At 46.6% G+C, this 24,379-nt stretch overlaps 1 protein-coding gene across 1 annotated transcript; it reads left to right on the plus strand.

The window, feature by feature from the left end:
• Positions 1-14,730: 14,730 nt before the first annotated feature.
• LOC120994124 (olfactory receptor 52A1-like) lies at positions 14,731-15,678 on the plus strand. The gene has a single exon (XM_040422581.1). It carries the CDS (start codon positions 14,737-14,739, stop codon positions 15,676-15,678), a length of 942 nt encoding a protein of 313 aa, XP_040278515.1. The 5' UTR covers positions 14,731-14,736.
• Positions 15,679-24,379: the final 8,701 nt, after the last annotated feature.

Below are 24,379 nucleotides of genomic sequence, written 5' to 3' on the forward strand. Positions count from 1 at the left end.
TCTGTCTCTTTTTTCAGATTCCTCCGGTTCCTCTGGTTTTGGTACTATTATAGGTAAGGAATGGTGTTCTTCCCCTTGGCCGGATTCGTGGCGCTCTCTGGGTTTGTGTAAAAATTTGATGTTGCTGGAATTATTCCCGATTGTAGTAGCAGTTGAGATTTGGGGGCAGAAACTCTCGGATCATCATGTGTGAGTTCATTGTATTAACCTGTCTGTCTTCTTCTTCTTTGCCGGTGATTGCGCTTTTGTGACATTTGGTTTTGCGCTGCTTGGAGCATAATATTTATTTCAGGGCTCGCCACGTTCCAGGTGTTGATAACAGAATTGCTGACGCTCTTTCCCGTTTTCATTGGCAGGTTTTTCAGGAACTGCTTCCAGAGGCAGAGCAAGTCGGGGAGAGATGTCCACAGCACCTATGGCGTTTGGTGGTCAGGAGCTGATGTTCCTTATCAGTTCTTCGGTGGCTTCAGCGACTTGGCAGGCTCACGGTAAGGCCTGGGCTGACTGGTTGTCTGTCGTGGGTACCAGGGATGTAGCGGTACAAGACGGCCTCTGCTTAGAAGTGACGGTTGAGTGGTTGCTCAAGTTAAGATCTATGGGTGTGTTTGCGCCAGTGGCTCAGCGCCGGTTGTCTGGGGTGGCATTTCACTTCCAGCTTTGTGGTTGGCCTGATGTCTCCAAACATTTCATTATTAGGCAGGCTCTTAAGGGTTAGAAGAAGGAATATGTTCTTAGGGACTGTAGGCATCCCGTTTTGTTCGTCCTGTTATGCAGGCTGGTAGAAATTTTTCCGGGTGTGTGCGTTTCGCTTTTTGAAGCTGCATTGTTCTCTGCCTGTTTTAGTTTAGATTTTTTTGCTGCTCTTCGGGTGGGCGAGTTGCTCCCTCCCTCTGGTAAGAGAACGGGGGGTTTGCTGTCTCAGGATGTAGTCTTTGGTAATGGGGCAATCAGAGTTTTGGTTCGCAGATCTAAGACGGATCAGTTTGGTAGAGGGGTGTGGATCCCCCTCCACCAAGTTGTTGGGATGGCTTGTCCAGTTTGATTGGTTATGGAAGACAGCGCTCTGCGTTCTGGGGGGTCAAATTTTTTTTACTCATCAAGATGGTTCCCCCTTGACTAAATTCCAGTTTACAGCTGTTTTTCCTACTTGCTTGGAGCGAGTGGGGGTCGAGCCGAAGGAGTTCGGCACCCACTTGTTTCATATTGGGGCTGCTACGGAGGCAGCCATGGCAGGCCTGCCAGAAGCTGAGGTTATGCGTATTGGCAGGTGGCAATCTGCCTGTTATGCCAGGTACATTAGGCCGGATCTTTTGATAAAAAAAAATAAAAAATAAAGGAATAAAAGGGTAACATAGTAATAAAATGTGGGAATTAAGGTAGCTGTAATAAAAATAAAGAAAAAATGTAAATGATGTCGATTTATGTTTTCAGTCATGTATGTCTCCGTGCAGATTATGTGGGTATGTTTGGCATGTTTGTGCCTTGTTTTACGTATCGGATTTGTGCTAACTGTTTTTCTTTTAGGTGTGGTACGCCCTGCGGTCTGGTTGGTTGGCCACTCGTACATATTTTGGGCAGCTCAGAGAGTGGAGTGCAGGCCCGGAGGTCGAACGCTGGGATTTCGGGAAGTGGATGTCTCCTGGAGGGGGATCCGAGGTCTTAAGTGGTCTCAAATTCTCACAGAGGTGGTAGACATCTGTTTTCACTCTAGGGGCCCTGTGATACTTGTGATTCATGCCGGGGGCAATGACCTATGCCTCTCACGTTTGGCGGAGCTCATGAGACTCATGCGCTCCGATATTGAAAGGTTCTCATCCTTTTTTGCTGAGATGGTTTTAGTGTGGTCGGAAATCATTCCCCGAGTGGTTTGGCATGGGGCCAGGGATGCTGAAGCTGCTGAGAAGTGTAGGAGAACAGTCAATTCCCGCATGTCCCGCTTTGTGCGTTCCCGTGGCTGGATTGTTGTGTGTCATCGCCAACTGGAAGGTAATAATAGGTCTCTCATGAGGCCAGATGGTGTCCATCTCACGAAAATTGGCCTTGACATCTTTATTTCCGGCCTGCAGGATGGGATTGAACAGGCTATGTTTTTGATGGGTGGTGTCGGAGCCCCGTTTGAGGCAACGGGTTCTCCTCCGTGGCGGCATTTGTTACAACAGAGAGTTGGTGATAGCTGATGGCGTACTTGCCCGCCGAGAGTTGGCATACCGCTCCAAGATTGCAGTTCTTTCGTTTTGCCGTTAAAATAAACAAGCTGTAGCCGATCATCAACTGGCTAAAGGTTAACCCTGTTGTCCGAGTGTTCTTTCATTCAAGTTCTGGTTACAATAGGGGCCCCTCCCTTTCGGGCAGAGGTGTCGTTCTCCCTCCCTGAATTACCAACAGTCTGGCAAGCGCCCGACGGGTTAGGGAGGGTGCTTAGGGACTGGTGGTCCCCCTCCCTTACCAATCCCCAGGGTTATGCGGGTCATCTGGCCCCTATAATGGGCTGGTCAGCTAAGGGTTAAGGCTCAGATAGCCTTGGATGATGTGTCATGAGGGGTGGAGATGGGGTGTTAACCCCTCCCTCTAAGGAGGTTATATAACTCTTCCCCCAGCATCAGAGCTTCCTCTTGTCCGTGGAAGCCAAGTTTCCCGCCCTCCCTCCCTTAAGTGGGTTATTTTCAGTGTTGGGCGTTGGATTGGGATTTTACGATGGTGTACTCAGCTAAAGGTTAAAAAAAAAAGGAAAAATATTTATGTTGTTTTTTCTTCTCTTAAGAGTGGCGATCTGATTTGAGCTATGGAAGTCACAGCTGACGGCATTTGTTACAACGGAGAGTTGGTGATAGCTGATGGCGTACTTGCCCGCCGGGAGTCCGGCGGTTGGCATACCGCTCCAAGATTGCAGTTCTTTGGTTTTGCCGTTAAAATAAACAAGCTGTGGCCAATCTGCACCCAGCTAAAGGTTAACCCTGCTGTCCGAGTGTTCTTTCATTTAAGTTCTGGTTACAATAGGGGCCCCTCCCTTTCGGGCAGAGGTGTCGTTCTCCCTCCCCCTCCCTGAATTACCAACACACTTTTATCCAGTGGGCAGTTATGGAGATATAACGTCCCTGTCCGTACTTACTGCTCCACGTGTCGGTGGTGATGTGGACTTGCCACATGATTTTTTTCCACACTTGTTCATGCAGAGCAGGGAAAACCCGCCTTGAAAAGTAGTGGCGGCTGGGAACCACGTACCGTGGGACAACTGCTGTCATTACATTTTTAAAACTGTCTGTCTCGACCTGACGAAATGGCAGCATTTCAGGGCCAGGGTTCGAAAGTGTGTAAGGGGGTATTTCCTCTTTCTCTCCTGTGTTTGTGTGATAAACAGCTGAACGACGCTTCAATGGGACAGTGTGGACATGCTGGGTGATGGTGACAGTGGTGGTGTTGCTGCCACATCCTCTGTTTGCGGGGTGGCAGGTGCCCCTGTGTCTCCAGAGGAAGGAAGAGGCCGAGACTGCAGCAGAAGAGAGAGCAGGAGGAGCCTCTGATATTTTGTGGTTCTTGAGGTGTCTACTCCAATGCAGCTCGTGCTTTGCGGTTAGATACCGGATCATGCAGGTGGTGCTCAGGTTTAGCACATTTATGCCTCGCATCAGGCTCTGACTGCACAGCGTGCAAACCACCCTGTCATCAGCACACTGCCTGAAGAACTGCGACACAAGGGAACTCCTTTGTGCCGGCTTTGGTTTGCTATGTCTCTTGGTGTGTTGGGCAGTAGCAGGTGTACTGGCTGGGGGCTGACTGCTCTGCTTTTGCACCCTGCTCCCTCTTTTGCTGTGCGGCTGTCGCTGCATGACCCACTTTTTTTCCTCCGAACTGCATGTGTCACTGGCATGATGCCATGTGAGGTCTAGGACCTCATGATCCTCCACATCATCTTCCACCCACTCATCACCCCTGCCCTCCTGGCAGGTCTGCACACTGCAGAAAGCCCCAGCATTTGACACCTGTGTTTCATGATCAGAGACATGCTGCGGTGGTCCTCCCATGTCCTCATCCTTAAACATAATTGGTTGGGCTTTAGTGCACTCAATCCTTTCCAATTCTGGGGCAGGGCTAGGTGGATGGCCCACGAAAACCCCGCCAGCAGAGTCATCAAAAAAGCATAAGTGACTGCTGCATGACTTGGGGCTCAGACTGCTTGGCTGATGTGCAAGGGGTTGAGGTGGAAGACAGATGCCCGTGGGCTGACGGTGCCAACTCTGCGCTTTCAGCAGTGGACCGGGTGGGAGACAATGTAAAAGAACTTGAGGCACTGTCAGCCATCCAATCTACTCCCGCCTCTACATGTTCTGGCCCCACCATTCCTAGAGCGGTATTCTGGACTACAAAATATTGCATAACGTCATGTCGCCTGCGTGCACCAGAGGAAGGTGTTTAATTTAGGCATGAAGCTGGCACAGATCGACAACATCCTCTACCTGGAGCAGGAGCTCCACCACCAACACCAGCAGCACTACAACCACTGCCATGTCCCCTAGTTGATGCTCTCCATATTTTGTTACAGTCACCCACAAAATTGCCTGACAGACGAATAAATGTGAATTTGTGTCACGGATGCAAAAGAGGTGTTTGGAAAAATAATTGGTAGGTCACACCGACCCAATTAACTGACTCTATAACTATTATATGTTCCTTGACGGTGGCAAGTATAGTGTATTTTAAAACAAAAAATATATATAGGTAGGTCACAACGACCCAATTAACAGGCTGAATAACTATTATATACCCCTTTGATGGTGGCAAGTAAAGGTTTTTTGCACCACAAAAATAGGTAGGTCTCACCCACACATTTACCAGACTGATTAACTATTATATTTCCCTGTCACAGGTGCAAAGGGGTAGGATTGCACCGAAAAAATGCCAACAGGTCACCCTCAGGCTGAACAGCAGGATTAAGTCTGGTATTTCTGTCTCACTGGTGCAGAGGAGCTGTACTGCACCCTCAGGCCTAACCCTCTCCTGCCTGCAGCAGCGTCCTGTCCCTACATTAGTCAGAGCAGAATGGCGGAGACCGATGCGATCCAGCATTTATTCATGCATGGTCACATGGTGCGCCGGCCAATCACAGCCATCCCAATACTAGGCTTGACTGTGAAGGCTTCCAAGTGCCCACAGCTTAATCGCTTGTTGATTGGCTTTCAACGAGCTTTATTTAAAGTACAAACAACGGACACAGACTTTGGCGCCAAAATCCAGGTTCTGGTTCAGCACATGGACACCCAAATGTCCGGTACGGTCCCGAACGTGGCGGTCCAGGTTCGCTTATCACTAGTTTTAAGGTCAGGCTGTGGCAGCTCATCAGAGATACCTGTCCTGTTCTCAGGCCCTATGAAGAGGCCACCAGAGTTGTCAGTAAGAACAGCTGTGGCATGAACTATGTCATCCCCCTGAGCTGAAATTTATGATGACGAAGATGCAACAAGGGACAAGGTGGAAGAAGAATCTTGCTGGTCACCGTGTAGCTGTTGGGGTCCCACTTGGAGAAAGTACCATGGAGAATGAAGAGCTGCCACTAAAGGAGGAGAAGGAGTTGGTGGCAGGGGCGTACATAAAAATCTTTGGGCCCCATAGCAAGAATCTGAATTGCGCCCCTAACCCCGCCCACTACCCACCGCTGGCCCATCCCACCTCCTGCCCTGGCTCCTCCCCTGCCACACCCCCATTTGACAATTCGGTATCCTAAGGGATAAAGGTGCTATCTAACCCCTATTATGCCTCCAAAATGCCCAGGCACCGCATACAGTTAATACTTATGCCCAATGGGTGGTGCAGTCAATAGCAGGCTGCGTCGGAAATGAGCCTCCCTAGAGTCACCCGCGATGCTAGGGAGGCTCGTTCCCATCGAGGCCTGCTATTGACTGCCCCACCATGTCGCTGGATGTTTTCATCTGCGTGACGTGAGGCAGTGGCGACTGTGCGGGCATCAGGAGCAATGCGGGTGCCGGGGAATGAGGTAAGTAAGGTGCCCAGCCCCGGGCATTTTGGGGGGCATTATTTATAACCCCTTTAACTCACTGCTGCTGATGCTGAGTGTGCACATACATAGCCGCCAATCATATCCCCCCTGCAAGGTGACTGCGGCAGGAGTACAGTGTGTTTCCTCCTACTCTCCACCCTTCCCCCCCACCCGGGGGGGAGAGAAAGCACACTGTCCTCCTGAGTTCTCTATGAGCCCACAGGGCCTCCCCCAAAACCCCACTGCTTGCTGCTGCCCTCCCCCCATCAAGAATACCCATCCTGGTACACATATATGAACTTTTTATTGTCAGACCTCTTACTGTATGTGGGACACAGGTCTGTTTATTCTAGCCGCGGGTTCTATGTTCACTGACCGGAGCGGTCCTTCCTTCATTATGGGCCGGGGTGGGGGGGCTGCACTCACTGGCACACTGCTGATGATTTTTCTTGAGGGCGGCAGTCAGATGGCGGGCACTCCGGGCAGCACGCGCATGCATCTGTGCGTGCTTGAGCCTGCGCTGGTCCTGCTGTGTCAGCGATACACTGGCCAATCAGCAGCAGGATCTTTGCGCTGCTAAAAGCTGATTGGCCAGTGTGAAATGCAGATGACCGCAGACTCAGCGCGGAGGAGGGAGCCCGCAGCCCGGAGGTCAGACAGGGAGGGGTGCTGTGCCATCAACCAAGGGGGGCCCTGGGTAGGAGCCGGAGGGAGAAAAAAAACAAGTGGGTGATCCACGGGACGCCTCCTATGAATAAACTGTCAGTCACTATCTTGTGCAGAGTAGGGGGCGGGGCCTTCCATGTGCTCCGGGCCCCCCTGTGCCGCGGGCCCCATAGCAACGGCGTCGTCTACCTATATTGGCGGTACGCCACTGGTTGGTGGTGTAAGAGCTGGAGGATGAGGATGATGATTACCGGATAGCCATGTTTTTAGACCTTCGCTATCAAAGCAAAATGGGGAAATGTTTTCCTCCCTCCAAAAGAGAGGTCAAAAAGGGAACATTTTTAGACACTTTTTCAAAACAAGCCACTTATTTCTCATTACATTGAAGTGTTTGGATATAAACAGCGGCAGGGATCTGCCCAGTTAAGGCAAAATTTTGTATCCCTAGTCCCAACAAGCCACAGTTTTTTTCCTATTACACCATGTGTTTAAGCACAATCTGCCCCACAATATGGGAAAATTTTTGGAAACTTTCTAGTGTGAAAAGGTAGAACACATATGACGGCGCGGTGTGTTGTTAAACACTCTGTTTGTTAACACCGTCAAACTTACGTTTCCCCATAGCTAGCTATGTCAGTGTCACTCCAAAATTATTTGCCATTGCTGTCATTGCGGTCAAGGGAGGAGAAAGAACAAAAATTAAAAGAAAAAAGAGAAAGACAAAATAAAATAAAAACTATAAGTGACATATACCAATTTTCAGGGCAATTGGAACACTTTTCATTTGGGTTGAATCGATTCAGACACAAATAAAATGTTGTTACCTACTGTATTTGCTAGAATCTGACCTGACATGATTTTCAAGACATTTGCTAATTATACTTTAAGCTGCACCTTTGATTGGTGGTGGTTTGGAGTTGATAATTTGAGATGGCCCCAAATCAGAAACGCTCATCTACCATCATTCTTGGTGGAGATTTTTAGAGTTAATCTTTCTCCAACTCTGAAGGACTCTCTACAGGGGCCGCTCCACACTGTCCCCAGATTTCTTGTACATTAGATCTGTGTCATCTGCTCCACGAAATCTGGGAAGATCATTATTTTGTCTGTTGAGCTTTACAGAGAATCCTGTTGGGACATCTCTCAGATATAAAGTCTCGCAGTCGGAGAGGACGTCAGATCTGCACAAAGCACAGGTGAGTCTATGGATGCTACAGCCAGAAGATGATTGGAGTGGAGTCCTCAGGTCAGTGTAAGCACTGGGTCACCATGGTCATTGTGTCCTCCTTGTTATGTATGATAGAGACATGTGCTCCCAGTACATATTGGTCTCCTCAGCTCTCCATCCATGGTCACCTCTCAGTAGATCAGGAAGGTTGTCATGTTGCTGGGTTTGCAGTGTTTGTCATCAGAGCTGACAATCATCTCCTGTACTGCTCCCAGGGGTTATACTGTCAGTGACTCTCAATGTTTCTTCACATTTTCTGGACTTCTCTTGTCTTTCGACTCGAACACACTGTAGGTAAAAGTGTCCAACCCCACAGGCTTGAACAGAGAAGAATATGCGAGACCGGAGGATACATTCAGCTTGCCAAAAAATTTGAGCATCCTCCAGCGGAGCAGGGGATAACAAGACCGGCGTAAAAAATGTAGATCTTGAGAAATCTCCCCGTGGTTCTCTAGAATCTTTTCATATGTGTCCTAAGCTCCAGGGAATGTCTGGTCTGTTGTGAAAAGCTCATGCTTTCTGGAAAACAAGCTTGAGGTTGGATTTGGGACTAGTCAGATGGGTTCCTCTCTCTCCGGACCCTCCCGGCTATTAGAAGTAGGCTGCTAGTTAACCCCTTCCTGATCATGGACACTCTATGAAGTCATAGCAGGAAGGTCGTTCCGTGTTGCAATAGTACGTCATGTCAGTGACACAGGCTCAGAACTGCGCTCCAGCCATTGATTCTGGGTTCTAACTGTCAGGGTCAAAGGTAACTCCAGTCTTGTAATGTTAACCAATCAGATGCTGCGGTAAACGCAATGACTCATTAAAATATCCCATTATATAACCCACAGGGTGAAGGCCATAACAAAAACCCCAGTGCCAGAACTTATGTATTTTTGGTCACTTCATCTCACAAAAAAAAAAAAAAAAATTTTCAAAAGGTGCCATGTATCCCAAAAAGTCCTCACAGAAAAATAAAAAAGAGTTCTGGGTGTCAGCAGAGGGTGATACAAAGCAATCTCCATTTACTTCTATGGCAGTCCCATGGAGGTGGAGAGGTGGCTGTACATGGGCACTCTCCTTCACTTTGGGGCTCCTGTTGTAGAAATAGGTGCAAGACCCAGAGGTGGGAACAACCCTTTTCTGACATTGGTGGCAAATCCTAGCGATACGCCACTGTTTTTCCTTGTTCAGTGCAGACCTCACTTGGTGCTGATCTTAAGTTCCACTATTTCATCAGGGTCGGGCTGGGATTACAGAGCAGCACAATCACACAAACCCTTTCTGAACTCTCTGGACAAAAGAAATGCCTGATTACATGATCAAGGTCGTTCATTTCCTCCCCAACAGCATGAGAAGCCACCACAAAACTCAAAATACCTCCACAGCAGCAGCATCCAATACAACTGTACAGCACAGAATACCTCCTCATCCGCACCTTATAAATACCACTGTACAGCGCAGAATACCTCCTCATCAGCACCATATAAATACCACTGTGCAGTACATAGAAACATAGAAACCTAGAATGTGTCGACAGATAAGAACCATTTGGCCCATCTAGTCTGCCCAATATACTGAGTACTATGGATAGCCCCCGGCCCTATCTTATATGGAGGATGGCCTTATGCCTATCCCATGCATGCTTAAACTCCTTCGCTGTATTTGCAGCTACCACTTCTGCAGGAAGGCTATTCCATGCATCCACTACTCTCTCAGTAAAGTAATACTTCCTGATATTACTTTTAAACCTTTGCCCCTCTAATTTAACACTGTGTCCTCTTGTGGTAGTTTTTCTTCTTGTAAATCTTCTCTCCTCTTTTACCTTGTTGATTCCCTTTATGTATTTAGCAGTTTCTCTCATCTCCCCTCTGTCTCGTCTTTCTTCCAAGCTCTACATGTTAAGGTCCTTTAACCTTTCCTGGTAAGTTTTATCCTGCAATCCATGGACCAGTTTAGTAGCTCTTCTCTGAACTCTCTCCAAAGTATCAGTATCCTTCTGGAGATATGGTCTCCAGTACTGCGCACAATACTCCAGATGAGGTCTCACTAGTGCTCTGTAGAGCGGCATGAGCGCCCCCCTCTGTCTACTGGTAATGCCTCTCCCTATACACCCAGCATTCTGCTAGCATCTCCCGCTGCTCTATGACATTGTCTGCCTACCTTTAAGTCTTCTGAAATAATGACCCCTAAATCCCTTTCCTCAGATACTGAGGTTAGGACTGTATCACTGATTGTATATTCTGCTCTTGGGTTTTTACGCCCCAGGTGCATTATCTTGCACTTAATAACATTACATTTTAGTTGCCAGATTTTTGACCATTCCTCTAGTTTTCCTAAATCCTTTCCCATTTGGTGAATCCCTCCAGGAACATCAACCCTGTTACAAATCTTTGTGTCATCAGAAAAAAGACACACCTTACCATCGAGGCCTTCTGCAATTTCGCTGATAAAGATATTAAACAATATGGGTCTCAGAACAGACCCCTAAGGTACCCCACTGGTAACAAGACCTTGGTCTCAATATACTCCATTGACTACAACCCTCTGTTGTCTGTCCCTCAGCCACTGCCTAATCCATTCAACAATATGGGAGTCCAAGCCCAAAGACTGCACTTTATTGATAAGCCTTCTATGTGGGACAGTGTCAAAAGCCTTACTAAAGTCTAGATAAGCGATGTCTACTGCACTTCCGCCATCTATTATTTTAGTCACCCAATCAAAAAAAATCTATAAGATTAGTTAAAAGTAATTAGTTGAAGTAAACCCATGCTGTTTTTCATCTTTCAATCCATGGGATTTTAGATGGTCCACAATCCTCTCCTTAAGTATGGTTTCCATTAATTTCCCCACTATTGATGTCAGGCTTACTGGCCTATAGTTGCCCGATTCCTCCCTACTACCTTTCTTGTGAATGGGCACAACATTTGCCAATTTCCAATCTTCTGGGATGACTCCTGTTGCCAGTGATTGGTTAAATAAATCTGTTAATGGTTTTGCTAGTTCACCGCTGAGCTCTTATAATAGCTTTGGGTGTATCCCATCAGGCCCCTGTGACTTATTTGTAGTAATTTTAGACAGCTGACTTAGAACCTCTTCCTCTGTAAAGACACATGCATCAAAAGATTCATTAGTCTTCTTTCCTAACTGAGGTCCTTTTCCTTCATTTTCCTTTGTAAAAACTGAACAGAAGTATTCATTGAGGCAGTCAGCTAGTTCTTTATCTTCTTCCATATACCTTCCTTCTTTTGTTTTTAATTTGGTAATTACTTGTTTTAGTTTCCTTTTTTCATTTATGTATCTGAAGAATGTCTTATCGCCTTTTTTCACTGACTAAGCTAATTTCTCTTCTGCCTGTGCTTTAGAAGCTCTTATAACTTGTTTGGCCTCTCTCTGCCTTATCTTATAAATTTGCCTGTCATCCTCGTTTTTTTTAAAAAATTTTATTACTAAATGCTATCTTTTTGTTTTTAATGATTTTGGCCACTTCTGCTGAGTACCACAGTGGTCTCTTCCTTTTTTTGCTTTTAATGACAAGCCTAATGCAATTTTCTGTTGCCTTCAATAGTGCCACTTTAAAGTAGTCCCATTTCTCCTGGACTCCATAGAAACTGTTCCAATCTGATAGGGACTCGTATACCACTAATCTAATTTTAGAAAAGTCAGTTTTTCTGAAATCAAAAACTTTTGTTTTTGTGTGGTGTGACTCATTCACTGTACTTATAGTAAACCACACTGACCAGTGATCACTAGATCCCAAGCTTTCCCCTACAGTAATATCAGATACCAAATTCCCATTTGTGAATACTAAATCTACAATGGCCTCCTTCCGGGTTGGCTCCTCAACTACTTGCTGTAGAGATAATCCCAGTAGGGAATTTAGAATATCTGTACTCCTGGCAAAACGAGCTATTTTGGTTTTCCAGTTTACATCAGGAAGATTGAAGTCTCCCATAATGATAACTTCCCCCTTCAATGTCATTTTAGTTATTTCCTCAACTAGTAGATTATCTAATTCTTTGGCTTGGCTAGGTGGTCTATATATCACACCTACACGAGTTACCTTATGATTATCAAGTTGCAAGGTAACCCAAACTGACTCTAAATTGGTCTCGCTAACTTGTATCAAATTAGATTTCATGCTATCTTTCACATACAGCGCCACCCCTCCCCCTTCTTGCATTCTCTGTCTTTCCTGTATAGAGAGAACCCTGGTATTGCTATATCCCAGTCATTTCTCCCATTGAACCACGTCTCAGTAACAGCCACTAAATCTATATTTTCAGATGCCATACCTCCTCAGCACCATATAAATACCACTGTGCAGCACAGAATACCTCCTCATCAGCACCATATAAATATCACAGTGCAGCACAGAATACCTCCTCATCAGCACCATATAAATACCACAGTGCAGCACAGAATACCTCCTCATCAGCACCATATAAATACCACTATGCAGTACAGAATACCTCCTCATCAGCACCATATAAATACCACTGTGCAGCACAGAATACCTCCTCATCAGCATCATATAAATACCACTGTGCAGCACAGAATACCTCCTCATCAGCACCATATAAATACCACAGTGCAGCACAGAATACCTTCTCATCAGCACCATATAAATACAACTGTGCAGCACAGAATACCTCCTCATCAACACCATATAAATACCACTGTACAGCACAAAATACCTTCTCATCAGCACCATATAAATACCACTGTGCAGTACAGAATACCTCCTCATCAGTACCATATAAATACCACTGTGCAGTACAGAATACCTCCTCATCAGTACCATATAAATACCACTGTACAGTACAGAATACCTCCTCATCAGCACCATATAAATACCACTGTACAGCACAGAATACCTCCTCATCAGCACCATATAAATACCACTGTACAGCACAGAATACCTCCTCATCAGCACCATATAAATACCACAGTGCAGTACAGAATACCTCCTCATCAGCACCATATAAATACCACTGTGCAGCACAGAATACCTCCTCATCAGCACCATATAAATACCACTGTGCAGCACAGAATACCTACTCATCAGCACCATATAAATACCACTGTGCAGTACAGAATACCTCCTCATCAGCACCATATAAATACCACTGTGATGCTCAGAATACCTCTTAGCAGCCTTGTCTGCTGGCCATCCCTCACCGACTAGCAGAAGTATTTTCCCCCAAACCACCTGTTACAGATATGCATACGACCAATGGTTGTGGAATTAAGCCAAAACTGAAGAGCGTTATTTAAGAACATACTGTGTTCTCACCCTTTAGGTTGTGGACTTCGTTGCAGGTGAACGACCAGAGTACTATCGCCTGGGCTGGTTCTGGTGTACTTGGCAGCTGACCAACTAAGGTCAGAAACACAGGTGAACACAACAGGCACACAGGCATGGCACAATACAGAACCAGGCAGAATACATGTGAATCCAAGGTAAACATAACCGCAGGCAAAAGAAAAGACACAGCACAGTGGCAGACAAACGTATCTGGAACCGAGAAATATGGATTTCATTCACTTGGACTCAAAGACTTCAGAAATTGAGTTCAGGAACACATTTTAGGGCCTTGGACATACAGACTTCAGGAACTGACTACAGGAATTTGGACATTGTTCAGACATAGCAATACATGAGCAAAACTAAGACACAGTGGTAGAGCAATACAGACAGAAGCCAGCATACACAGGCAGGCGGGAAGCTCCATGCAGACTCCAACAGAGCACAAACAATGAAAAAAAAAAAATGTTTGCACAGCTCACCCAAAGTCCACAATGTCCAAAATCACCTGATGAATAGCAAAAAAGGCTGCAGGGATGAGTCCCACCAATCTGGGATGATGAACAGCTTCAATTCCAAATTTAGCTTGTCGAAGCGCGATATGTGCAAAATGCGTCTCCTCCAAGAACATCGTGGAGATTTTAACTTGACCTGGATAAAAGTTATGTTTTAACTCAAGGAGCTGGAATTAAAGAGCACAAACAATGTCTAGGACACTAGGTCAGAATTCAGACACGGACAGAACCAGAACGAACATAAACTACAAACTAGGACTATGACAATTCAGACAGACCAAAGCAAGACATGACGTAATTTCACAACCAGGGCAGGTCACAGAACTCACAAATCCAAACTGACACAGAACTCAGGAAAGTATATCACAGACTGACACACAGCCAGGGAGATCACTAACCTCAGCAACACCGAACTGACGAGGAGTACAAGCGCATTGGCGCAATTCATACCTCAAATGACCGGGAATTGGAGACACAGAGCAGTGGAAACAACAACCCAAATTCAACCAACAAGAGTCCAAAGCTGGCACGCACAGTACAACGACACAAGTGAAATGCCATAATATCTCCCACTCTCAGTAACATTGTCCCACTAATGCCAGACAAACCCAAGCAGGTTCAATGTGAGGAACTCGCAGCGTGTGTCAGTGTGAGGACCCGTTCAGATCTACGCTCCTCGGACAGGATCACACAGCATTGCTATTATTTATAAGGCTGTGTAACCATGAGAGTCCTGGAATCTATTCTATTACACGGACAGGTTTATGTCAGTGTATTTCAGTAGATGTGGTCACACCAGTGCTGGGATAAAGGAATACTTTTTAGGTTGTAACACCTTTTATCTTAGCTTTAAATGAATCAGACTGACATTGAGTGCTAGAATACTTGTGTTGTCCATGTAGCCTAGGACATTGAGAGCTGAATTTCTTCAACTGTATCTTATCTTTAGGATCACCTATAGTTTCTACAGATTAGACCAGAGCAGAAAGTTATGTTTGTCCACACTCTGCCAGAAAAGATGGCAAATTCCCTGCCGGAGAACATGGCAAATTCCACCTTCTATCCCACCTACTTCCTACTGGTTGGTATTCCTGGACTAGAACATGAACATATCTGGATCTCAATCCCTTTCTGTATCATCTATGTATTGGCTTTGCTGGGAAACATCATGGTGATAGTTGTTATCCTCATGTCTCCAAGACTCCACGAGCCTATGTTTATATTCCTCTCTATGTTGGCATTCAATGACGGCCTTCTTTCTACAAGCGTTTCCCCCAAAATCTTGTCCATCTTCTGGTTCAATGACAGAGCCATTAGCTTTAATGGGTGTCTTCTCCAGATGTTCTTCATTCACAGCTTAACCAGTATTGAATCTGGGTTCTTGCTTTCCATGGCGTATGACCGCTATATTGCCATATATAGGCCTCTCCAGTATAACTCCATAATAACCACTAGACTGATAACCAGACTGGTCATTGTGTTTGTGGTCCGGGCAGTTGTTCTGGTCGGCCCTTGTATTGTTTTGATCAGGAGGTTTCCTGCTTTCAAGACCAACGTCATTGCACATTCCTACTGTGAGCACATGGCGGTGGTGAAGCTTGCAGCTGCTGACATCCGAGGGAACAGTATACTTGGCCTATTAGTGGCTTTCACCATTGCTGGTTTTGATTTGCTTTTCATCCTCCTATCGTATACTATGATTTTCAATGCCGTCTTCCGTCTTCCATCTAAAGAAGCTCGTCTGAAAGCATTTAACACGTGTACCCCTCATATGTGCGTGTTCCTGAGCTTTTACAGCATGGCCATATTTTCTTTCCTATCCCACCGATATGGCAAGAAGATTCCTTCTTATGTCCATATTATCTTTTCTGACAGCTACTTGTTGGTTCCACCCATGCTCAACCCACTTGTTTATGGGATTAAGACAACCCTGATCCGTGAGGAGACCTGGAAAATCGTAAAAGAAAAATGTAAAAAAATGTAAGAATTATGAATGGTGCTGAGAAGAGAACCTGCCATAAGATCTCAGGAATTTGGAAATTGAACAGTACAGTGTCCTATTGAAACCACAGGCAGCGGTGACGTATGTGTAATCGGTAGAGTTGAGCAGACACCTAGATGTTCGGGTTCGACGGGTTCGGCCGAACTTCACAAAAAAGTTAGAGTTCGGGACCCGAACTTGACCTTGAACCCCAATGCGGACAAGAACTTTGGAGCTCTAAAATGGCTCTAAAAAAGTCATGGAAAGGGCTAGAGGGTTGCAAAATGTGGTTAAGAGCATGGCAAGTGCTCTGCAAACAAATGTCGATAGGGAAGTGACTTAAAATAACACAAAATACGTAAAAAAAAAAAATCTTGATCTAGGAGGAGGAGGTCCATATGGAGTAGGAGGTTGAGGAGGCGGTGGATGTGGCGGTGTAGGTGGAGGCGGCGGTGGAGGAAGAGGTAGCCAACACAGGTTTTTTTTTTTTTTTAATTTGGGTAGACCCCAAAACATTGGGAAATATAAAAAATAAAACAAAGAGAAAGTGGAGTACAACAATGGCTGGGTGAGGCCGGTATACATGTCTATTCTGCACAAGATCAAGTCCTGTTGGATCCATGCCTGGTTAATTTTAATGAACGTGAGCTTGTCCACATTGGCTGTGGACAGGCGGCTGCGCTTGTCTGTGATGACGCCCCCTGATGTGCTAAACACACGGTCAGACAATACACTGGCTGAAGGGCAGGCCAGCACTTTCAAGGCGTAAAGGGCAAGCTCAGGCCATGTGCCCAATTTGGAGACCCAGAAGTTGCAGTGGGCAGACCCATCATTCAGTACATGTAGGCGTGTGCACACATACTCCCCTACCATGTCGCACGTCCCCGTGACATCCACGATCCAATTCGATATCTTCCCTATTAAATTTTGATGTTCTTTTATGCGCCTACCATGGTGATCACGGGTAACGGGGAATCAGGGTTCCATGCCGGAGAGGAAACCTGAGAAAGGGATACCACATCCAAGGGAGGTCAATAGCTTCAATCTGATCGAGCGGAAATGTGAGACAAGTTGTTAAAGCGGATCGAATGAAAGGAGGGTGCGCGCGTCAATTAAAGACAAATTTTAGAAATTTAAGTCCCTGTCATCTACAGTCAGGTCCATAAATATTGGGACATCAACATAATTCTAACATTTTTGGCTCTATACACCACCACAATGGATTTGAAATGAAACGAACAAGATGTCCGTTACCTGCAGACTGTCAGCTTTAATTTGAGGGTATTTACATCCAAATCAGGCGAACGGTGTAGGAATTACAACAGTTTCCATATGTGCATCCCACTTGTCAAGGGACCAAAAGTAATGGGACAATTGGCTTCTCAGCTGTTCCATGGCCAGGTGTGTGCTATTCCCTCATTATCCCAATTACAATCAGCAGATAAAAGGTCCAGAGGTCATTTCCAGTCTGCTATTTGCATTTGGAATCTGTTGCTGTCAACTCTCAAGATGAGATCCAAAGAGCTGTCACTATCAGTGAAGCAAGCCATCATTAGGCTGAAAAAACTAAACAAACCCATCAGAGAGATAACAAAAACATTAGGCCTGGCCAAAACAACTGTTTGGAACATTCTTAAAAAGAAGGAACGCACCGGTGAGCTCTGCAACACCATAAGATATGGAAGACCACGAAAAACAACTGTGGTGGATGACCGAAGAATTCTTTCCCTGGTAAAGAAAACACCCTTCACAACAGTTGGCCAGATCAAGAACACTCTCCAGGAGGTAGGTGTATGTGTGTCAAAGTCAACAATCAGGAGAAGACTTCACCAGAGCGAATACAGAGGGTTCACCACAAGATGTAAACCATTGGTGAGCCTCAAAAACAGGAAGGTCAGATTATAGTTTGTTAAATGACATATAAAAAAGCCTTCACAGTTCTGGAACAACATCCTATGGACAGATGAGACCAAGATCAACTTGTACCAGAGTAATGGAAAGAGAAGAGTATGGAGAAGGAAAGGAACTGCTCATGATCCTAAGCATACCACCTCATCAGTGAAGCATGGTGGTGGTAGTGTCATGGCGTGGGCATGTATGGCTGCCAACGGAACTGGTCCTCTTGTATTTATTGATGATGTGACTGCTGACAAAAGCAGCAGGATGAATTATGAAGTGTTTCAGGCAATATTATCTGCTCATATTCAGCCAAATGCTTCTGAACTCATTGGACAGCGCTTCACAGTGCAGATGGACAATGACCCAAAGCATACTGCAAAAGCAACCAAAGAGTTTTTTAAGGGAAAGAAGTGGAATGTTATGTAATTGCCAAGTCAATCACCTGACCTGAATCCGATTTAGCGTGCATTTCACTTGCTGAAGACAAAATGCCCCAAGAACAAGCAGGAGCTGAAGACAATTGCAGTAGAGGCCTGGCAGAGCATCACCAGGGATGAGACCCCGCGTCTGGTGATGTCTATGCGTTCCAGACTTCAGGATGTAATTGACTTCGAAGGATTTGCAACCAAGTATTAAAAAGTGAGAGTTTGATTTATGATTATTATTATTATGTCCCATTACTTTTGGTTCCTTAACAAGTGGGAGGCACATATGCAAACTGCTGTAATTCCTGCACCGTTCACCTGATTTGGATGTAAATAACCTCAAATTAAAGCTGACAGTCTGCAGGTAAAGCAAATCTTGTTTGTTTCATTTCAAATCCATTGTGGTGGTGTATAGAGCCAAAAATGTTAGAATTGTATTGATGTCCCAATATTTATGGACCTGACTGTATGCAAAGTTTTTCATCGGCAAAAATGGGTTAATGTCACCCAACAATGGAACAGACAATTTTTTTACATTTTGGTCCCTGTCAACTATGCAGAGCAGGGGTTTATTCACAGCAAAACCGGGTTTATGTCACCCACCAATTGAACAGACGATTTTACAAAAATTTGTTCCCTGTCACCTATGCAGAGCAGGGGTTTGTATACAAAAAAATTGTAAAATGTCACGTGACAATGTAACAGATGCTTTTTTTAAATTTATTTCCCTGTCCGCTATGTAGAGCAGGGGTATATCACAGGCAAAAATCACCAAACAATGTACCAGACGAATTAGTGAAATGTTGTAATATGTCTCCAAATATAAAATATTTATGTATGAAAAATGTTTTAACCTGATTTGGTAATCCCCTTCAAATCTAGTGTATGCTTATTTGGAGTAAAGAACACCTGGAGAACTCATCACCAGGATTCACCAAAACTTATATAAAAAAAATTATAATGTGATTTATTTTCAGTCTTCATAAGAGTTGATTACTTACAGAAATAGTTTAGGAAAAGTCTTAGTCTAATTGTCCATGAGTGAATGTTGGTAGTCTTTGAGGTATCTTTGTTGAAGGTCAGGAATCCTCTTCTCAAGCTCCATGTGTCTTCCCTTCATCTTCTCCAGCAACCAACCCCCAACAGAGTGTGAGAGTGAGTGTAAGAAGACCACCCCTTGTCTGTCCCTGTCAGTCATTTATACCATAGATAAAGGCGTGTCTTTACTAATGTATGCGCTTATACATTGTCATATATGGTAGACTTCAAAAATAGTTCTTGACGTTCCCATGCAGACCTCCCATTGCCAAGTGTATTACTATAAATGGTGTGTAATGTGTAATGTAATACATACTTTATATTAAATATCACATTATATCACATATTATTTAACAAATGTATTTCCCTATCCACTAGGTATAGCAGGGGCATATCACAGCCAAAAATTGGTGAATTTCACATGACAAAGTAACAGACAAATTAGTGATATGACTTAAAATAACATAAAATACTTAAAAATTAAAAATAATAATCTTGATCTAGGAGGTAGAGGTCTATATGGAGTAGGAGGTTGAGGAGGCGGTGGATGTGGCGGTGTAGGTGGGAGCGGCGGTGGAGGAGGAGGTAGCCAAAACTGGTTTTTGGTTTAAATTATTTATTTATTTTTGTTGTTGTTGTTTAAATTAGGGTACACCTCGAAACATTGGGAAATATAAAAAATACAAAAATGAGAAAGTGCGCTGCAGTATAACAATGGCTGGGTAAGACCGGTATACATGTCTATTCTGCACAAGGTACGGACAAGTCCTGAGGGATCCAGGCCTAGTTCATTTTAATGAACGTGAGCCTGTGCACATTGGCTGTGGACAGGCGGCTACGCTTGTCTGTGATGACGCCCCTGCCGTGCTAAACACACGTTCATACAATACACTGGATGCAGGGCTGGCCAGCACCTCCAAGGGGTAAAGGGCAAGCTCAGGCCATGTGCCCAATTTGGAGACCCAGAAGTTGAAGGGGGCAGACCCGTCATTCAGTACGTGTAGGCGTGTGCACACATACTGCTCCACCATGTTGGTGAAATGCTGCCTCCTGCTAAGACGTTCCATATCAGCTTGTGGTGCTGGTTGTTGTGGCGTGCTGACAAAGCTTTTCCACATGTCGGCCATGCTAACCCTGCCTTCTGAGGTGCTGGCGGTGCCCCAGCTGCGTTGGTGACCTCTTCCTCGTCCTCTGCCTTCGCCTTGTGCTTCCACTGTGCCCCCGCTGTCAGGTAGGAATGCCACCAGAAGCGCGTCTACCAGCGTGCGCTTGTACTCGCGCATCTAACGATCACGCTCCAGTGACGGAATTAAGGACGGTACGTTGTCCTTGTAACGGGGATCCAGCAGCGTGGCCACCCAGTAATCAGCACAAGTTAGAATGTGGGCAACTCAGAGGTTGTTGCGGAGCATGTAATCGCTGATGTGTGCCATGCTGCCCAGAGGCAACGAAAAGCTGTCCTCTGCGGGGGGTGTATAGTCTGTGTCCTCTGTATCTCCCCAGCCACGCACCAGTGAGATGGCCATGAGCTGGTCTGGGTGCCACCCTGCTGTGAACAAGGTGCCTCCTCCTCCATCTCCTCCTCCTCATCCTCCTCATCCTCCAGAACTGTGCCCTGGCTGGACAATTGTGTACCTGGCGTTTGTGGGTGCAGGAACCCACCCTCGGAGCCACTGTGAATGATTGGCCGGAAACCCTATGAAATGATCCCTCTTCCTCCTCCTCCTCCTGTGCCACATCCTCTTCCATCATCGCTAGCAGCATTTTTTCAAGGAGGCATAGAAGTGGGATAGTAACGCTGAGAACGGCTTTATCGGCACTGGCCATGTTGGTGGAGTACTCAAAACAGCGCAACAAGGAACACAGGTCTAGCATGGAGGCCCAGTCATTGGTGGTAAAGTGGTGCTGTTCCGCAGAGTGACTCACCCATGCGTGCTGCAGCGAAACTCCACTATCGCCTGCTGCTGCTCGCACAGTCTGGCCAGAATGTGCAAGGTGGAGTTCCACCTTGTGGGCACATCGCATATGAGGTGTGAGCGGAAAGGCCAAAGATACGCTGCAGCGCTGACAGGCGAGCAGCAGCAGGGTGAGAACGCCGAAAGGGCGCACAGACGGCCCGCACTTTATGCAGCAGCTCTGACATGTCGGGGTAAGTTTTAAGGAATCTCTGTACCACCAAATTTAACACATGGGCCAATCAAGGGATGTGCGTCAAACCGGCTAGTTCCGGCTAGTTCCAGAGCTGCAACGAGATTTTGTCCATTATCGCACACCACCAGGCCGTGCTTGAGGCTCACCGGCACAAACCACTCATCGGTCTGTTGTACAAGGCCCGTCCACAGCTCCTGCGCGGTGTGGGGTTTGTCCCCCAAACAGATAAGTTTTAAAACCCCTGGCTGTGCTGAAGTTGGTGGTGAAGGTGTTACGCTGACCGGATGAGGAGCCGGTAGAGGATGAGGAAGCGGAGTAGGAGGAGGAAGCAACAGGAGGCAAAGAGAAATGCCCTGCAATCCTCGGTGGGGGAAGGACATGCACCAAACTGCGATCCACCTCAGGCCCAGCTGCCACTGCATTTACCCAGTGTGCTGTTAGGGAGATATAACGTCCCTGACCGTGCTTACTTGTCCACATATCTGTAGTTAGTGAACAGTGCACACCTGATTTTGTACCCCACTTGGTTGTGCAGGGAAGGAATTGTTAGCCTGGAAATGTAGTGGCGGCTGGGCACAAAATACTGTGGGACAGCCACCGCCATAAAGCTTTTAAAACTCTCCGTCTCCACCAGACGGAATGACAGCATTTCAAAGGCCAGAAATTTTGAAATGCTGACATACTGGGTCAGGGATCGCGGGTGGGTAGGGGGGTACTTCCTCTTTCGCTCCAGTGTTTGGAGATAGACAGCTGAACGCTTCCATGGGACATTGTGGAGATGCTTGGTGACCCAGATAGTGGTGTTGCTGGCAGATCCTCTGTTTGCGGGGTGGCAGGTGGCACTGTCACTCCCGAGGTGGATGAAGAGACCGCGACTGCAGCAGAAGAGGAAGCAGGAGGAGCCAGAGACCTTTCTTGATTTTTGAGGTGTCTACTCCACTGCAGCTCGTGCTTTGCAATTAGATGCCTGGTCATGCAGGTTGTGATCAGGTTTAGAACGTTTATGCCTCGCTTCAGGCTCTGATTGCACAACGTGCAAACCACTCGTTTCTTGTCGTCAGCACATAGTCTGAATAACTGCCACACCAAGGAAATCCTTGGAGCTGGCTTTGGTGTGCTTGGTCCCTTGCTGCGGTGGGCAGTAGCAGGCGTACTGTCTAGAGGACGGCCGCTCCGCTTTTGCACCCTGCTCCCTCTTTTGCTGTGCTGGTGGCTCTGTGCGACCACCGCCGAACATCCAGGTGTCCCCGGCCACACTACTAGCCGGGCAGGAAAGCTTTTCCAGGGCAAACTCACCCAGTTGTGGCCACAAATCCAGTTTGGCTGCCCAGTATTCCAGCAGATCTTCAATGACAGCTGGCAGGGTGCACTCCAAGTATGCCACCTACTGCTGATTCAGGTTCTGCTCTATGTCTAGCTGTTGGTGAGTAGTTTCTTCACTATGCGAGTGAAGAAAGCTGCTCATCAGCGACTCTAGACTCAGGCAGCTCCTGATGGAGCTGGTACTGCTCCTGCCACCCCAGACCACCCAGCAGCCATGGCAGTGGAACGTGAGCACAAAGGGCCGGTCAGACCTGCGAGAGGATGGACAATGGGGCAGATAGGCAGCAGCCAACTGACTTCATAGGATGTCTCTATAGAAGTTCAGTTTGTCCTCCCTCTGGCGGGTATAATAAAGGCCCCCATTTTGGACCGGTACCGAGAGTCCAACAAGGTGGAGAGCCAGAAGTCATCCCTCTGCCAAGTGGTGACAATTCGGCTGTCAATACGCAAGCAAGTGAGCATGCATCAGGCCATTTGTGCAAGTGACTCGGAGGGACTCCCTGCCTCCATCTCCACTGCATACTGCCACTGTGTTTCTGAGTCCTCTGCCTCGTCTTCTTCATCGCCCTGAAGCTCCTCTGGCTGCTCCTGCTCCTGCTCCTCCTCTCCTGTCACCTGTGTAGAAAAAACACTTATTTCACTACACATTGCTTCTGCTCCAATGTTCTTCTCCTCCAGTTCAGCCCCCAAAGGGCTCATGTGGCCGTGAGATGTAGCCGCCACGTATCCAGTCCCCTGACCAGCCAGATTTACCATCATCTGTTCCAGGACATGAAGCAGTGGAATGACATTGTTCATCTCGTAGGCCTGGCTCACATTAATAACTTCATGACCAAATGACACAAGGGAAAGGGGCGTCTTCTTACTTCTTAGACACGGCCGCTGACCTGGCACAGCGGACTTAGGGTGAACCAGGTTAGTCCATTCTTCTATGGTGGCAGTATAATAACGGAACTACCCAGGAGTATCCTGTGGGTGTATCACAGGCAAGGGCTCACGTGGAGGAGTCCATTCTTGCGCACAAATGTCAAGTAAAGTATTACCAGTAGCAACTGCTCGAGAGGAGACACCACCAGCATAGTCAAAGTCTCCTAAACGGACTGGCGGACGTCCCTTGGTCATCCGGGTGGACCTTCTCAATACAGGGGTCTCCTCTTCCCTTAGCAACGAGGTAGAAGAGAGAGGAGCAACAGGAGGGTCTCCATCAGTGAGACCTTGGTCAGGAACAACAGGAACAACAGGAACAACAGGAACACCTAGATCCACTAGAGGGGAAACTGGATCCGGGGCATCTTGAACCGGCTCTTCTGGAGGTGAAGATACAGTAGGTGCCGGAGCAGGCACCAGCAAGTTCAACCATGGTGTCAGAAGCCAATGCATGGGATCAGCGTCATACCTCAGATTACTGACAGCCTGCATAGGATCCTCGGGCGGTATTGATGACTCTGACACAGGGGATTCAGATCCAGAACTCTCGGCACTAGGTTCTGGTGTCAGGCAGAGCTTTAACCGTTTTCGGTGTACAATTTGGGATCCCTTGCCTTCCCGGGTGATCTCATAAGTGTGAGTTCCAACATTTGGGATTGCAGTGACAACATAGGGACTTCGCTCCCATTTACTGTCCAGTTTACTGGTACGGCGGTTATTTTTTAACCATACCAAAGCCCCTATTGTCAAGGGTTCTGCATGGGCTGCTTGATCATAGTCTCTCTGCTGTCGGTCCCTAGCATAGTCCATACGTTCCTGAACAATGGCTTTGGCTGTATTCAATCGCCTTTGATGTTCAGCAACCCAGTCGGTGTTAGGTAATGGGTTAATGCAATCAGGTACGTGTATGTCCAATGAATGATCAGCAGGCAATGTCCCTT

The sequence above is a fragment of the Bufo bufo genome, chromosome 3 (genome assembly GCF_905171765.1).
Source record: "Bufo bufo chromosome 3, aBufBuf1.1, whole genome shotgun sequence".
Lineage (NCBI taxonomy): Eukaryota > Metazoa > Chordata > Amphibia > Anura > Bufonidae > Bufo > Bufo bufo.

Excerpts from the sequence above, each read along its gene's own strand:
- LOC120994124 (XM_040422581.1), top strand. The coding sequence starts at position 14,737 with ATGGCAAATTCCACCTTCTATCCCACCTACTTCCTACTGGTTGGTATT.